The sequence below is a fragment of the Entelurus aequoreus genome, linkage group LG12, assembly GCF_033978785.1.
Source record: "Entelurus aequoreus isolate RoL-2023_Sb linkage group LG12, RoL_Eaeq_v1.1, whole genome shotgun sequence".
Classification (NCBI taxonomy): Eukaryota; Metazoa; Chordata; class Actinopteri; order Syngnathiformes; family Syngnathidae; genus Entelurus; species Entelurus aequoreus.
In genome coordinates, this window is record NC_084742.1 from 61,825,012 (window position 1) to 61,843,538 (window position 18,527).

General features: G+C 39.9%; 1 protein-coding gene across 2 annotated transcripts in view; it reads right to left on the reverse strand.

Moving 5' to 3' along the window:
• The window catches only part of cpm (carboxypeptidase M), a 25,751-nt gene extending 8,466 nt beyond the window's left edge, over nucleotides 1-17,285 (reverse strand). The window contains exons 1-7 of one of the 2 annotated variants that reach the window (XM_062066365.1): nucleotides 16,776-16,889; nucleotides 16,386-16,544; nucleotides 13,548-13,645; nucleotides 3,588-3,760; nucleotides 1,097-1,196; nucleotides 931-1,036; nucleotides 690-860 (exon numbers count right to left, since the gene is read on the reverse strand). In XM_062066365.1, coding sequence (XP_061922349.1) covers nucleotides 690-860; nucleotides 931-1,036; nucleotides 1,097-1,196; nucleotides 3,588-3,760; nucleotides 13,548-13,645; nucleotides 16,386-16,542 — 805 coding nt within the window. In that variant the 5' untranslated portion in view covers nucleotides 16,543-16,544; nucleotides 16,776-16,889. Of the gene's footprint in view, nucleotides 1-689; nucleotides 861-930; nucleotides 1,037-1,096; nucleotides 1,197-3,587; nucleotides 3,761-13,547; nucleotides 13,646-16,385; nucleotides 16,545-16,775 lie in introns of both variants that reach the window. The other variant, XM_062066367.1, reaches the window with a different exon arrangement.
• Nucleotides 17,286-18,527: the final 1,242 nt, after the last annotated feature.

Sequence of the window (18,527 nt, forward strand, 5' to 3'; positions counted from 1 at the left end):
GCTCCGTAGCTAAAGTGCTTCACCGATGTATTGTCGTGGAGATAAAAGTCACTGTGAATGTCCATTTCGCGTTCTCGACTCTCATTTTCAAGAGGATATAGTATCCGAGGTGGTTTAAAATACAAATCCGTGATCCACAATAGAAAAAGGAGAAAGTGTGGAATCCAATGAGCCCTTTTACCTAAGTTACGGTCAGAGCGAAAAAAGATGCGTCCTGCATTGCACTCTAGTCCTTCACTCTCATGTTCCTCATCCACGAATCTTTCATCCTGGCTCAAATTAATGGGGTAATTGTCGCTTTCTCGATTCGAATTGCTCTCGCTGCTTGTGTAAACAATGGGGAAATGTGAGGAGCCTTTCAACCTGCGACGTCACGCTACTTCCGGTACAGGCAAGGCTTTTTTTTTATCAGCGACCAAAAGTTGCAAACATTATCGTCGATGTTCTCTACTAAATCCTTCCAGACAAAAATATGGCAATATCGCGAAATGATCAAGTATGACACATAGAATGGATCTGCTATCCCCGTTTAAATAAAACAATTTCATTTCAGTAGGCCTTTAAGAAATATTTTCTTGCGGCCCAGCCTCACCCAGTTTCTGCATCCAGTGGCCCCCAGGTAAATTGAGTTTGAGACCCCTGTGCTAATGCGAAGCTAACAGTGTGAGGCATCATGGCGGTGTGCTGACCTGACAGGGGGTACCACCGGTAGCCGTTGGTGATGCCGTCGGCAAACGACACATCGTCGTCACAGCCCCCTCCCTGATGCATGGAGGCGTGGTTGTGGGAGTACACCTTGGCCAGGTGGACGAACACGTCATTGTCCGGCGTGAGGCTCGCCCGACCCACCAGCTCGTTGCCTGGACGCAGTGTGGATACATCACAAGCTCTGCCACGGTGGTCACGTGACAGCGGCCGGTGTGTATTTACCGCCGTTGCTGTTGTCGTAAGGGTAGTTTGCCACCAGAGCGCCGCCGTGAAGGTTCGCCGAGAGGACAAATGTCTCCGTCTTCAACCAGCCTATCACGGCCTGCACCTGCAAAGACGTGCACGTTCAAGCCGGCGAGCGCAGAGCGATGTCGTCATCATCACTCACCTCAGCCTCTCTCCTCTCCACGTTTGCCGGCTGACCCTCCTGCAGGCCGGCGAAGGCGTCCGGGAAGTTCCTGTTCAAGTCGACGCCGTTACGGTTGAACCTGGCCAAGAATCACATGATCAAATCAGCCCTACGGTAACTTGTTTTTTTCCATGCAGCTCTCACACACACACACACACTGGTTATCATTTGGAATGGGGACCAAGTTTGTGATCATCACTTGTGGAGACCACCCTTTCTACAGGTTGTGGAGGCATACAAAAAATGGTGTAAAATGGCTGCTGGCCAGTTAGCTCATACACATCTTTAAATCTCTGGATTGATGAAGTAATGTGCTGATCATTCTTACTGGGGACCCTGGGGAAAAAAGAGTTAATATGGTACATAGGGACCAAATTTAAATCATTTTGCATAATTCACACAAATTTGTACGTGACTACTGAGGACCATTTGAAAAAAAAAAAAAAGTTCAAATGAAATATGACATGATGGTCAGAATACAGCACTACAGCTGTCCTCTTATAGGAAGTTTCACCACTTAAATGTTCAAGCAAATCCTGCATCTTCTGTGACATTACTGAAAACTGCTATTTAGATATAGAAGGATATAGAATGGATCTGACTATCATTTAAAAAGGTTTCCCTTTTGGGAAGGTGACTGTAAACAGAGCAATGTCCCCATTAAGTAAGCATTGCCAGAAAACACACACACTTGCGTGTGTGTGTATTAAGGGCCTGATTTACTAAGATCCAAATACCTCGTGCTAAATAGCGTGTACAATCTACAAACCCCGTTTCCATATGAGTTGGGAAATTGTGTTAGATGTAAATATAAACGGAATACAATGATTTGCAAGTCCTTTTCAAGCCATATTCAGTTGAATGCACTACAAAGACAACATATTTGATGTTCAAACTCATAAACTTTATTTTTTTTTTGCAAATAATAATTAACTTAGAATTTCATGGCTGCAACACGTGCCAAAGTAGTTGGGAAAGGGCATGTTCACCACTGTGTTACATGGCCTTTCCTTTTAACAACACTCAGTAAAGGTTTGGGAACTGAGGAGACACATTTTTGAAGCTTCTCAGGTGGAATTCTTTCCCATTCTTGCTTGATGTACAGCTTAAGTTGTTCAACAGTCCGGGGGTCTCCTTTGTGCTATTTTAGGCTTCATAATGCCAAACACATTTTCAATGGGAGACAGGTCTGGACTACAGGCAGGCCAGTCTAGTACCCGCACTCTTTTACTATGAAGCCATGTTGATGTAACACGTGGCTTGGCATTGTCTTGCTGAAATAAGCAGGGGCGTCCATGGTAACGTTGCTTGGATGGCAACATATGTTGCTCCAAAAGCTGTATGTACCTTTCAGCATTAATGGTGCCTTCACAGATGTGTAAGTTACCCATGTCTTGGGCACTAATACACCCCCATACCATCACAGATGCTGGCTTTTACACTTTGCGCCTATAACAATCCGGATGGTTCTTTTCCTCTTTGGTCCGGAGGACACGACGTCCACAGTTTCCAAAAACAATTTGAAATGTGGACTCGTCAGACCAAAGAACACTTTTCCACTTTGCATCAGTCCATCTTAGATGAGCTCAGGCCCAGCGAAGCCGACGGCTAATTAGATGACCATAGTAACTAGTATAACATGCCCTTTCCCAACTACTTTGGCACGTGTTGCAGCCATGAAATTCTAAGTTAATTATTTGCAAAAAAAAAAAAAAAGTTTGAGTTTGAACATCAAATATGTTGTCTTTGTAGTGCATTCAATTGAATATGGGTTGAAAAGGATTTGCAAATCATTGTATTCTGTTTATATTTACATCTAACACAATTTCCCAACTCATATGGAAACGGGGTTTGTAAGATATGTCAATCAAGAGGGGGTGTGACGTTCATATGTTGTCAATATTCAGTGTTTTAGCCTTCAAATTCCACACCGTTGTTCAAGGCGATCTGTAGTAACGTTTTTAGCATTCAATCAGACATTATTGTAAGGTTTTGTATTAGTGTATATATATATACCATGATATACCGGCCCCAGACACATTTTTTTCTCAAAATTTGGCCCCCCCAGTCAAAATAATTGGTTTAAAGTCATATCCAACAATTGCGACGACGACTTTTTATTGTCTACCGAGTTTAATTTTTTAAATGATTTCTGCTGGTGGTGTGCCTCTGCATTTTTTTCAATGAAAAAAAATGCGCCTTGGCTCAAAAAAGGTTGAGAAACACTGCCTTAGTGTGTAATAAGTTGTTTTGAAACGTAGACCCCGACTTAAACAAGTTGAAAAACTTATTGGGGTGTTACCATTTAGTGGTCAATTGTAGGGAATATGTACTGTACTGTGCAATCTACTAATAAAAGTCTCAATCAATCAATCAATGACGTCTGGAGTTGTGTAGTGAAAGCTGCAGTAACGATCAGTTAGCAGCAGAGGGCAGTACAAACCCACAACAAAAGTGTGTGTGTGTGTACCTGCCCTGGCTCCTCTGACAGTGTGTGTCAGAGTCCTCAAAGCCGTCAGGGTTCATGGTGGGCAGGATGTGGATGCGGGCGCTCTCCAGTAGCCGCACTGACCAGGTCTCGTTACCACGGTAACCACGCACCACCTCGTCCACCAGACGTAAGAGCAGCTCGCGGCCCAGAACCTGCACCACAGAAGGCAAAACTCAACACTTCCTGCAACTGCTTTTACAGTCAGATCACAGCGCCACCCGTGACCTGACCTCAGTTCTGGAAAGTTTTCCTGAAGAGTATCTTTTCTTTACAGTTGTTGACGCACGGCGAGGGAGGGGGTGTGGCAGGAAGTGACGTCATGGGATGACGGCATGATGAAAGCAGGAGGAAGAGGAGACGGGTGGGAAAGGTGCATTCTAGTCAACGCACGTCGGGACAAGAGTGCCCTACGGCCATCTGGCTGGTTGCCACGGTATCCGTTTAACACATGCAAACACAGAGTGGTGTTCCTGTACGTATGTGTCATCACATGATATCGCCGCTTACCAACACACAAAGGCTGAAACTGCACACAGGAAGTTGTTTGTGTTGATGTGCGCTAACGGAAGCGACATCCATAATACACTCTTGTTGACTGTTCTTTGCCAAACAGGAAGCTGCCGTCCTCAAGGCCGCGTTTCCTGCCTGTCATCATGTCCGAATATTAGGGAACAATCAGCAATCTGCTCGCTGTTGTTTAATGCCGGCGTCTCTTATCAGGCGCCAACCTAATGATGCACGTCTCATTTGACAGCACACATGCACCATTACAGCGGACACAAAGGTCAGCTTTGGACGCCATCTTGCTCAGGGCACCTGCCTGTGTGGTAGGGCATGAATTTTTGGGCACCAGACAATTCGATTTGATTCTTGGGGGTAACGATTTGATTCAGAATTGATTCTCGATTCTCTCATTTGGTGCCAGTTTTATGATGAACTACATTCCTCCATAAAATAGACAAACAGCTCTGATACATTCTTGTATTACTTGAAAGAAAACTGGTTTTGTGGAGTAACATTTTACCCAAACATTTAATAAAGTCAAATACAAATAAGGCAACAAGAGGAGTATCAAACACTTCTCTTTTCCAAAGTAAATATGTACAGCAGATATGAGCATCTACATCAACAATATCATGGCTGGACAGAACAGATTGAAAACAAAAACATTTTTTAAAAATCGATTTTTGATTTATATGTTTTAATCGATTAAAAATCGTTACAAATAAGAATCGTGAATAATCTGAACATCTTTTTTTTTTTTTGACACCCCTAGCGTCTTACATCAACTATATGATTTGCCTGAGTGGTTGGACAGGACAGATTGAAAACAAAAACATTTTTAAAAAATCGATTTTTGATTTATATGTTTTAATCGATTAAAAATCATTACAAAAAAGAATCGTGAATAATCTGAAAATCTATTTTTTTGACATCCCTAGCGTCTGCATCAACTATATGATTTGCTTGAGTGGTTGGACAGGACAGATTGGAAAAAAAATAAAATATTTTTAATACATTTTAGATTTTTTAAAATCAATTAAGAATCGTTATGGATAAGAATCACGACTAATGTGAAAATGTATTTTCTTATTTTTTTTAATTATTTTTTTTACACCCCTATCATCTACATTAACTATATGATTTGCCTGAGTGGCTGGACAGGACAGATTGAAAAAAAACATGTTTAAAAATCGATTCTTTAGATTTTTTTAATCGATTAAGAATTATTACAAATATGAATCGTGATTAACCTGAATTTTATTTATTAATTTTTTTTGACACCCCTAGCATCTGCAACTATCTGATTTGCCGGAGTGGTTGGACAGGACAGATTGAAAAAAATAAAAACAATTTAAAAATCGATTTTTGATTTATATTTTTTAATCGATTACAAATATTACAAATATGAATTGCGATTAATCTGAAAATCCGTTTTTTTGACACCCCTAGCATTTACATCAACAAAATAATTTGTCTGAGGGGCTGGACAGGACAGATTGAAAAAATAATAATATTTTTTTAACTGATTTAATTTTTTTAACCGATTAAGAATTGTTACAGATAAGAATCGCGATTAATCTGAATTATTATTATTTTATTTTTTTGACACCCCTAGCATCTACATCAACAAAATAATTTGTCTGAGTGGCTGGACAGGACAGATTGAAAAAATTTTTTTTTTTTTAAATTGATTTTATTTTTTTAACCGATTAAGAATTGTTACAGATAAGAATCGCGATTAATCTGAATTTTTATTTGTATTTTTTTGACACCCCTCGCATCTGCAACTATCTGATTTGCCTGAGTGGTTGGACAGGACAGATTGAAAAAAAAAAACATTTAAAAAAATCGATTTTTGATTTATATGTGTTAATCGATTAAAAATATTACAAATATGAATTGCGATTAATCTGAAAATCAGTTTTTTTTTGACACCCCTAGCATCTACATCAACAAAATAATTTGTCTGAGTGGCTGGACAGGACAGATTGAAAAACAAAATTTTTTTTTAATTGATTTTATTTTTTTAACCGATTAAGAATTGTTACAGATAAAAATCGCGATTAATCTGAATTTTATTTGTATTTTTTTGACACCCCTCGCATCTGCAACTATCTGATTTGCCTGAGTGGTTGGACAGGACAGATTGAAAAAAAAAAACATTTAAAAAAATCGATTTTTGATTTATATGTTTTAATCGATTAAAAATATTACAAATATGAATTGCGATTAATCTGAAAATCAGTTTTTGACACCCCTAGCATCTACATCAACAAAATAATTTGTCTGAGTGGCTGGACAGGACAGATTGAAAAAAAAAAAAAAAAGTTTATTGATTTTATTTTTTTAACCGGTTAAGAATTGATAAGAATCGCGATTAATCTGATTTTTTTTTTTTTTGTAACCCCCTCGCATCTGCAACTATCTGATTTGCCTGAGTGGTTGCAAAACAGATTGAAAAAAAAAAATAAAATTTTAAAAATCGATTTTTGATTTATATTCTTTAATCGATTAAAAATATTACAAATATGAATTGCGATTAATCTGAAAATCAGTTTTTTTTTTGACACCCCTATCATCTACATCAACAAAATAATTTGTCTGAGTGGCTGGACAGGACAGATTGAAAAAATAATAATATTTTTTTAACTGATTTAATTTTTTTAACCGATTAAGAATAGTTACAGATAAGAATCGCGATTAATCTGAATTATTATTATTTTATTTTTTTGACACCCCTAGCATCTGCAACTATCTGATTTGCCTAAGTGGTTGGACAGGACAGATTGAAAAAAAAAAAAAAATTAAATCGATTTTTGATTTATATGTTTTAATCGATTAAAAATATTACAAATATGAATTGCGATTAATCTGAAAATCTTTTTTTTTTTTTGGACACCCTTAGTATCTACATCAACAAAATGGTTTGCCTGAGTGGCTGGACAGGACAGATTGAAAAAAACAACACATTTTAAAAAATCAATTTTTGATTTTTTTTTTTTTAAATTCGATTAAGAATTGTTACAAATAAGAATCGCGAATAATCTGAAAATCTTTTTTTTTTGACACCCCTAGCATCTACATCAACAAAATAATTTGTCTGAGTGGCTGGACAGGACAGATTGAAAAAAAATATATATATATTATTATAATTTTTTAACCAATTAAGAATTGTTACACATAAGAATCGCGATTAAAATATTATTATACATTTTTTTACACCCTAGTATATACATCAACTATATGATTTGCCTGAGTGGCTGGACAGGACAGATTGGGAAAAAAAACATTTTTCAAAATCGATTTTTTACATTTTTTTAATCGATTAACAATCATTACAAATAAGAATCGCGATGAATTAAAACATTGTTTTTATTTTTTTGACACCCCTACTGCGTACGTGTGTAGGAAAATCAGTGTTTAGCGGTTTGACCTGCCTCACATCACCAAGACACACACACACACACACACACCCCTTTGGAACTATTGCCACATTCCTGCTGTTAATGTGTGTGTGGACTCTTGTGAAAATCTCTTTCTAGAAGTTTCCTCTGAGCCGACACACTCCACTGACCCTGTTAGCTGACTGTGTGTGTCTCCACTCTCCAGCCATGACTCGTCTATTTAAGGACATTTTCACAATAGTGCTGTGTGGTTGCCATGGCTACCAGATGCTTTGTGTGTTCATTAGTGTGAATGTTAAAATGCTGCTTCTTCTGTGTTGCCATTTGGACCATTTTTGATTCACTATACTCTTAAAATAGCTTGTGCCTTTGGAGCAGCTCATTAACTATTCACACAAAGATGAACTTAGAATGCTTATTAATATTCATGCTTAGCAGTAAATCCTTAGAACACCTTTTGCGTGATTATTTTAACATGAATGCTCCACGTAGATCCGAGTGAAATGTATTGTGCATCACTGAACCTCACGACCTGCTCATGACCTGCTGCTTTTTGCAGAAGTGTGAACAACAAGTCCTGTTCTATTCTATCAGAGAGAGTATCAAAGTACGAAAGGAGCCCAGGGGACTGACTTCCTCTCGTATGAGCTTAAAAAGAGAATCCTACAATCCTACAAGCTTGGTGATCGTGTTGCCAACAGTCCAGAGTGCCTCAGTAAGTATATTTCTATTATTGATGCAAATAAATGTAACTGACTGAACATTGATAGACGTGTCTGATAACCTTCATTTCCCTCTGATTAAATAACGAACATCTGCCAGGATGGTGCATCTATTATTGGATATCTTAGTTTAAAAAAAATAGAAATAAATCTCATCTAATGGCGTTACTTGACATTGTTGTAACCCAGGGGTGTCAAACTCATTTTAGCTCAGGGGCCGCATGGAGGAAAGTCTATTAAAATCATGGCATTAAAACTAAAAAATAAAGACAACTTCAGATTGTTTTCTTTGTCTTACTTTGGCCAAAATTAGAACAAACACATTCTGAAAATACTACAATAAAAATCTTTTTAAAAAAAATACCGGCAGCGGTAAAGTTTAGATCCATGAAGGAAAGAAGAACGTGAATGAATGTTTATCCATCCATCCATTTTCTACCGCTTGTCCCTTTTGAGGTCGCGGGGGGTGCTGGAGCCTATCTCAGCTGCATTCGGGCGGAAGGCGGCGTACACCCTGGACAATTCGCCACCTCATCGCAAGGCCAACACAGATAGACAGACAACATTCACACTCACACACTAGGGCCAATTTAGTGTTGCCAATCAACCTATCCCCAGGTGCATGTCTTTGGAGGTGGGAGGAGCCTATGCCCAGGTGCATGTCTTTGGAGGTGGGAGGAGCCTATGCCCAGGTGTACGTCTTTGGAGGTGGGAGGAGCCTATGCCCAGGTGCACGTATTTGGAGGTGGGAGGAAGCCGGAGTACCCGGAGGGGAGAACATGCAAACTCCACACAGAAAGATCCCGAGTGCAGGATCGAACCTAATAGTGTGAGAGTCCAGTCCATAGTGGATCTAACATAATAGTGAGAGAGTCCAGTCCATAGTGGATCTATCATAATAGTGAGAGTCCAGTCCATAGTGGATCTAACATAATAGTGAGAGAGTCCGGTCCATAGTGGATCTAACATAATAGTGAGAGAGTCCAGTCCATAGTGGATCTATCATAATAGTGAAAGTCCAGTCCATAGTGGATCTAACATAATAGTGAGAGAGTCCAGTCCATAGTGGATCTATCATAATAGTGAAAGTCCAGTCCATAGTGGATCTAACATAATAGTGAGAGTGCAGTCCATAGTGGATCTAACATAATAGTGTGAGAGTCCAGTCCATAGTGGATCTAACATAATAGTGTGAGAGTCCAGTCCATAGTGGATCTAACATAATAGTGAGAGAGTCCAGTCCATAGTGGATCTAACATAATAGTGTGAGAGTCCAGTCCATAATGGATCTAACATAATAGCGTGAGAGTCCAGTCCATAGTGGATCTAACATAATTGTGAGAGTCCAGTCCATAGTGGATCTAACATAAAAGTGAGAGAGTCCAGTCCATAGTGGATCTAACATAATAGTGTGAGAGTCCAGTCCACAGTGGATCTAACATAATAGTGAGAGTCCAGTCCATAGTGGATCTACTCAGGACCTTCGTATCGTGAGGCACATGCACTAACCCCTGTGCCACCGTGCTGCCCATGAATGTTTATAACTGAATACATTTACATATGTATAAAAATGTGTTTTCTTTTGTATTTTTTTTTTTTAATGAATTAAGTAATGTTTATGACAACCTTTTTCCAAAACACAATAGAGAATGTGAGATATGACAGGATAATGCATACTTTTATCATTGGTTTTCAAAACAGTTACAAAAAATCGAGACCCCATTTTTATGACTTGATGGGGTCCCTGGTCCCTGGCGCCAACACTGATGGCGTATTGGTGCGTGCTAAATGGTAAATGGGTTATACTTGTACAGCGCTTTTCTACCTTCAAGGTACTCAAAGCGCTTTGACACTATTTCCACATTCACCCATTCACACACACTTTCACACACTGATGGCGGGAGCCGCCATGCAAGGCGCTAACCACCACCCATCAGGAGCAAGGGTGAAGTGTCTCGCTCAAGGACACAACGGACGTGACGAGGTTGGTAGAAGGTGGGGATTGAACCAGGAACCCTCAGGTTGCTGGCACGGCCACTCTCCCAACCGCGCCACGCCGTCCCAGATGAATCTTATACGTCAGTATAGACAAGGCTTTAAGTTTGTTTTTTTTATTTGTAAAGGTGGGACCAGTAGTGACATAATGTTTGATGTTGCAGGTCTCAAATTTAACCGCAGCATTTTCCGCGACCGCCTTTGTGATTTGCATTAATGCCCTAAAAATTGACGAAGATTTACGGCAACAACATGACGTGACCGCCATTGACTCTTTACTTGTTAATGGAGTAGGGATGTAACTAGAGATGTCCGATAATGGCTTTTTTGCCGATATCCGATATTCCGAAATTGTCCAACTCTTAATTACCGATTCCGATATCAACCGATACCGATATATAGAGTCATGGAATTAACACATTATTATGCCTAATTTTGTTGTGATGCCCCGCTGGATGCATTAAAGGCCTACTGAAATGATTTTTTTTTTATTTAAACGGGGATAGCAGATCTATTCTATGTGTCATACTTGATCATTTCGCGATATTGCCATATTTTTGCTGAAAGGATTTAGTATAGAACAACGACGATAAAGATTGCAACTTTTGGTATCTGATAAAAAAAAGGCTTGCCCCTACCGGAAGTAGCGTGACGTAGTCAGTTGAACATATACGCAAAGTTCCCTATTGTTTACAATGATGGCCGCATGAAGTGAGAGAGATTCGGACCGAGAAAGCGACAATTTCCCCATTAATTTGAGCGAGGATGAAAGATTTGTGGATGAGTAAAGTGCAAGTGAAGGACTAGTGGGGAGTTGAAGCTATTCAGATAGGGAAGATGCTGTGAGAGCCGGGGGTGACCTGATATTCAGCTGGGAATGACTACAACAGTAAATAAACACAAGACATATATATACTCTATTAGCCACAACACAATCAGGCTTATATTTAATATGCCACAAATTAATCCTGCATAAAAACACCTGCGTGTTTGTTACGCTAGCTCCTAGCTCCTCTGCTAGCTCCTAGCTCCATAGAACACGCCAATACAATTCAAACACCTGATCAACACACACAATCACTCAGCCCAAAAGACCGTTCACCTAACCCAAGGTTCATAAAGCTTATATATTTTTAAAAAGTTACGTACATACGCAAAAAAAAGTAGCGCACATACGGTCAAGCGATCAAATGTTTAGAAGCCAAAGCTGCATACTCACAGTAGCACGTCTGCGTCTTTGTCATCCAAATCAAAGTAATCCTGGTAAGAGTCTGTGTTGTCCCAGTTCTCTACAGGCGTCTGTGTATCGAAGTCAAAAGTCCTCCTGGTTAGAGTCTCTGTTATCCGAGTTCTTCCATCTTGACTGCATCTTCCGGGAATGTAAACAAAGAAGCGCCGGCTGTGTACTGTTGTTGCTGACTACGTTCGAAAAATACGTCCATTTCGCACCGACAACTTTCTTCTTTGCTTGCTCAGCTTCTTTCTCCATAATGCAATGAACATGATTGCAACAGATTCACGAACACAGATGTCCAGAATACTGTGGAATTATGAAATGAAAACAGAGCTTTTTCGTATTGGCTTCAATGTGGAAGGCATACCCGTGTTCGCCGGGCTACGTCACGCGCATACGTCATCCTCAGAGGCGTTTCGAACCAGAAGTTTAGCGGCAAATTTAAAATGTCACTTTATAAGTTAACCCGGCCGTATTGGCATGTGTTATAATGTTAAGATTTCATCATTGATATATTAACTATCAGACTGCGTGGTCGGTAGTAGTGGCTTTCAGTAGGCCTTTAAACAATGTAACAAGGTTTTCCAAAAAAAATCAACACAAGTTATGGAAAAAAATGCCAACATGGCACTGCCATATTTATTATTGAAGTCACAAAGTGCATTATTTTTTTAACATGCCTCAAAACAGCAGCTTGGAATTTGGGACATGCTCTCCCGTGGAGGTTGAGGTGGGCGGCGTGGGGGGCAGCGGGGGGTGTATATTGTAGCGTCCCGGAAGAGTTAGTGCTGCAAGGGGTTCTGGGTATTTGTTCTGTCGTGTTTATGTTGTGTTACGGTGCGGATGTTCTCCCGAAATGTGTTTGTCATTCTTGTTTGGTGTGGGTTCACAGTGTCGCGCATATTTGTAACAGTGTTAAAGTTGTTTATACCTCCACCCTCAGAGTGACCTGTATGGCTGTTGACCAAGTATGTCTTGCATTCACTTGTGTGTGTGAAATGCCGTAGGTAATATGTGATTGGGCCGGCACGCAAAGGCAGTGCCTTTAGGGTTTATTGGCGCTCTGTACTTCTCCCTACGTCCGTGTACCACTCCGTACAGCGGCGTTTTAAAAAGTCATACATTTTACTTTTTGAAACCGATACCGATAATTTCCGATATTACATTTTAAAGCATTTATCGGCCGATAATATTGGCAGCCCGATATTATCGGACATCTCTAGATGTAACGATAAACGGTATAGTGATAGACAGCGGTAAAATTCCAGACGGTTAGTTACACCTTTAAACATTGTATTTACCGAAAAGCCGTCATTTAGTAATGCATTTTAGGCAACTGCTTACTTCCTGAATACTGAAGCGCCGCAAAGTCTGCTCGTGCGCACTTGAGCCGTTTGGCTCGGGAAACATGGACTTTGTTTTGGTTAACGGAGCCGATCGCTTCGTTTCAATGGCTTCTACTTCTGTGGAGTCTTGGTGTGCGATTAAGAGCACAATGCCTAAACAGCGGCAGGCGGCTGTGGCCTGCGGGCCGGTTCTGATACTAATCAAATATCATCCCAGGGGCCATAGATCTGCCCCGCAGGCTTTGACTTTGACGCATCATAATTCAATTATCCCCTCAACTCCCCCCAAAATGGATTAACTCGCTGGAATAAAAAAGACAATATAACATACATCCATAAACGTGGACGCATGTGAAAAAGTGCAATATATTTATCTGTACAGTAATCTATTTATTTATTTTATATATATATTTATATATTATTTATATTTATTTATTTATTTATATATGCACCTTATTGCTTTTTTTTTAATCCTGCACTACCATGAGCTTACGTAACGAAATTTCGTTCTTATCTGTGCTGTAAAGTTCAAATTTGAATGACAATAAAAAGGAAGTCTAAGTCTAGTCTAAGTCTAAAACACCTACGTTGTAACCCCCCACACACACACACAGTGAACACAGTAGTGTGCACAAAGCGTGCTCGACTCTGAATGGCTTTTGTTGATCTCGTTTAGACCCACTTCCTGTCAGCAGGGAGGGTCTCTGAGTGTGTGTGTGTGTGTACTCCCTTACCTCGTTTCCGTGCATGTTGGCCACATACTTGAACTCGGGGACGCCAACAGTGTGACGGCGGGGGCTCAGACCCAAAGCCAACACCCACAGCTGCTGACCTGATTGATTGATTGAGACTTTTATTAGTAGATTGCACAGTACAGTACATATTCCGTACAATTGACCATTAAATGGTAACACCCGAATACGTTTTTCAACTTGTTTAAGTCGGGGTCCACGTTAATCAATTTATGGTACAAATATATACTATCAGCATAATACAGTCACCACACAAGTTAATCATCGGAGTATATACATTTAATTATTTACAATCCGGGGGCTGGGATGTGGAGGGGGTTAGGTTTGGTTGATATCAGCACTTCAGTCATCAACAATTATATCATCAGAGAAATGGACATTGAAACAGTGTAGGTCTGACTTGGTAAGATATGTACAGCGAGCAGTGAACATAGTGAGCTCAGAAAGCATAAGAACAAGTATATACATTTGGTTATTCACAATCCGGGGAGGGTGTTAGTTTCGGGTTGTAGTTGCCAGGAGGTGAACTTTTAGTGCGGTTTTGAAGGAGGGTAGAGATACACTTTCTTTTACACCTGTTGGGAGTGCATTCCATATTGATGTGGCATAGAAAGAGAATGAGTTAAGACCTTTGTTAGTTCGGAATCTGGGTTTAACGTGGTTAGTGGAGCTCCCCCTGGTGTTGTGGTTATGGCGGTCATTTACGTTAAGGAAGTAGTTTGACATGTACTTCGGTATCAGGGAGGTGTAGCGGATTTTATAGACTAGGCTCAGTGCAAGTGAGCCAGCACACTTTGGAGAAGTGGGTAGGAGTGAGGTGTGATCTGGGGTGGAGGTCTAGAAGTAATCTGACTAGCTTGTTCTGGGATGTTTGGAGTCTAGATTTGAGGGTTTTGGAGGTGCTAGGGTACCAGGAGGTGCATGCGTAATCGAAAAAGGGTCGAACGAGAGTTCCCGTAAGAATCTTCATGGTGCTTTTGTTGACCAGAGAGGAGATTCTGTAGAGAAATCTTGTTCGTTGGTTGACCTTTTTGATTACCTTGGTTGCCATTTTATCACAGGAAAGATTAGCCTTTAGAATGGAACCTAGGTAGGTGACCTCAACTTTCCTGGTGATAACAATGTCACCCACTTTAAAGGCCTACTGAAACCCACTACTACCGACCACGCAGTCTGATAGTTTATATATCAATGATGAAATCTTAACATTATAACACATGCCAATACGGCCGGGTTAACTTATAAAGTGACATTTTAAATCTGCCGCTAAACTTCCGGTTCGAAACGCCTCTGAGGATGACGTATGCGCGTGACGTAGACCGGGGAACACGGGTATGCCTTCCACATTGAAGCCAATACGAAAAAGCTCTGTTTTCATTTCATAATTCCACAGTATTCTGGACATCTGTGTTCGTGAATCTGTTGCAATCATGTTCATTGCATTATGGAGAAGGAAGCTGAGCAAGCAAAGAAGAAAGTTGTCGGTGCGAAATGGACGTATTTTTCGAACGTAGTCAGCAACAACAGTACACAGCCGGCGCTTCTTTGTTTACATTCCCGAAAGATGCAGTCAAGATGGAAGAACTCGGATAACAGAGACTCTAACCAGGAGGACTTTTGACTTCGATACACAGACGCCTGTAGAGAACTGGGACAACACAGACTCTTACCAGGATTACTTTGATTTGGATGACAAAGACGCAGACGTGCTACTGTGAGTATGCAGCTTTGGCTTCTAAACATTTGATCGCTTGACCGTATGTGCGCAACTTTTTTTTGCGTATGTACGTAACTTTTTTTAAATATATACGCTTTATGAACCTTGGGTTAGGTGAACGGTCTTTTGGGCTGAGTGATTGTGTGTGTTGATCAGGTGTTTAAATTGTATTGGCGTGTTCTATGGAGCTAGGAGCTAGCATAGGAGCTAGGAGCTAGCATAACAAACACGCAGGTGTTTTTATGCAGGATTAATTTGTGGCATATTAAATATAAGCCTGGTTGTGTTGTGGCTAATAGAGTATATATATGTCTTGTGTTTATTTACTGTTGTAGTCATTCCCAGCTGAATATCAGGTCACCCCCGGCTCTCACAGCATCTTCCCTATCTGAATAGCTTCAACTCCCCACTAGTCCTTCACTTGCACTTTACTCATCCACAAATCTTTCATCCTCGCTCAAATTAATGGGGAAATTGTCGCTTTCTCGGTCCGAATCTCTCTCACTTCATGCGGCCATCATTGTAAACAATAAGGAACTTTGCGTATATGTTCAACTGACTACGTCACGCTACTTCCGGTAGGGGCAAGCCTTTTTTTTTTATCAGATACCAAAAGTTGCAATCTTTATCGTCGTTGTTCTATACTAAATCCTTTCAGCAAAAATATGGCAATATCGCGAAATGATCAAGTATGACACATAGAATAGATCTGCTATCCCCGTTTAAATAAAAAAAAATCATTTCAGTAGGCCTTTAAGGTTGATGTGGGACCCAAATAGGATGGATTCCGTTTTACCCAAGTGTATGGATAGCTTGTTGTCAGCGAGCCAGGTGCAAATACTACAGAGAATACTACACTGACACACAAACACTTGTCACTTTTCTCCACGTCTTGTCATTCTCTACATTTTGTCTTCTGGCACACACAGACAGCTAATCTGAGTTCATCCAGGACACCAACTGGCGTGTGTCCAGTGTGTGTGTGTGTGTGAGAGAGAGATTGGCCAGATTAGGACGTCCCGCATGAGATTATCCAGTTTGTTTGGAGGTTTACGTGACCACACAAACCACACACCAGGTGTCATGTCACCCCCTGTGCGTACCTGCGACCGAATGGCCGATGGTGTACAGGTGAGCGATGTCGGGGTTGGACGCGTTGACCTGCCGGAGGTAACGCTCCATCTCGCCGTTGCTGTGGTAACGATACTCCAGCATCATGGCGGCGGGGGCCAGGACGAGGATGAGGAGGAGTGCCGACATGCCTACAGAGCACATGAAACATTGACAAGTATTTATTAACGGCAGTCATATATTTTCTAGTATTGTCAAAAAAGACTGGAAAATAATAATAATAAATAATAAAAGACGTAAACAACTTTGATACTATTTGAACCTCTTACTCTTTTCAAACTTGGAAACAACACAACACAAACATTAAAAGTTCAATCGACAAGGAGAATTGACGTTGAGTGACGTCACAAAGCGACCGTTACCTGCGCGTGTCCTTTGCCGCCTCGAAGTGACCGTGGCGCGTGCGGACGAGCTTCTGGTGAGCGCTCCTTCTCCACTCCGGCTCAGGCCGGCAGGGGCGGAGATTGGAGGAGCCCCTCATTCAACAGGTCGCTAAGGCCGTGATTCATTCAACAGAGCGCGCCACGCACACACGACATGATTAGCTCATTCATGTTGCCTGCCGGCGTCTCGGTGTGTAATTTGGCGCCCCCTGGTGGCGGAATGATTCTCAACGTGATTCGAACCCGGAAGTTAAAGGCTAAAGATTAGGATTTATGGCTCTTTGAAGGGAGCCGGAGGTTGAAGAGGCGTTCATTTGAGAGAACCGTTCAAAAGAGTGATTCGTTATTATAGATTTATTTTTTATTTTTTTAACCGTTTGATTTATTTTGTTTAATGAAGTAAACGTTTAATGGTAGCAGTTGTAAGATAATATGTGGATCAAAATAAATAACATTTTAACAACTATTACCCTATTAATGGAAACTAGCCTGAAATAGTGACTGTAATTAAATTTTTCCTTTTGTTGTTTTCATTGTAAACATTCCTTAGGTTGGTGCAATAACTCCCATGCCTTGACAAAGAAATCACTATTTTGAATTTCCCCTCAAACTTTAACAATACAGAAAAAATAAACAAGTAAGAAAAAATATATCTCTATATTCATGTATCTACTGTAAGACATATATATATATATATATATATATATATATATATATATATATATATATATATATATATATATACACACATATACATATACACACACACACATTTATATATATATATATATATACATACAGTATACTGTATATACACATACATACACACACACACGTGTATATATATATATATATATATATATAGACACTCATAGATACATATATACACATATATATATATACACACACATATTCATATTTACATACATACATACACATATATACACATATACATACATACGTACATATATACTGTACATACATACATACATATATATAACATACATACATACATATACAGCATACATATATATATATTCACATATATATATATACACATATATATATACATACATATATATACACACACATATATAAACATTATATATATATATAAGTAGAAATAAATCTAGAATAACAATTACTAAAAAATGTGAACATAAATAAACAAACAAATACCAAAATGAATAAAATTATATGAAAAGAAAAGTGAATCCAAATGCTGGGGTGGGGGGGTGTTATGTTTTTTGTTTTTTTTTGTCAAAGAAATACAATCATGTGTGCTTACGGACTGTATCCCTGCAGACTGTATTGATCTATATTGATATATAATGTATATATTGTGTTTTTTATGTTGATTTAATAAAAAAAAATATTAAAAATTATTGTGCGGCCCGGTACCAATCGCTCCACGGACCGGTACCGGGCCGCGGCCCGGTGGTTGGAGACCACTGCCTTAGACTGTTTGGACGTTAAAAGTGGTTGTTTAATGTGAGAACATGTAATACTTGAGGATGTGCAGTAGAACGTTATTAAACCTCACTCCATGACGCCTGAAGCGTTCACGCTGGGCATTGAGCTGACAACTCAGGCTTTTTTTGGCACGTTACCGGGCTAGCACACTCAACTCTCAATCTGCAGACTGTAATTCGATCCCACACAGTGTGAAGGAGTTGGATCCCGATAGGTTCCATACTGTGTCAGGTTCTGATGGTCTTGAACCCCAAGATG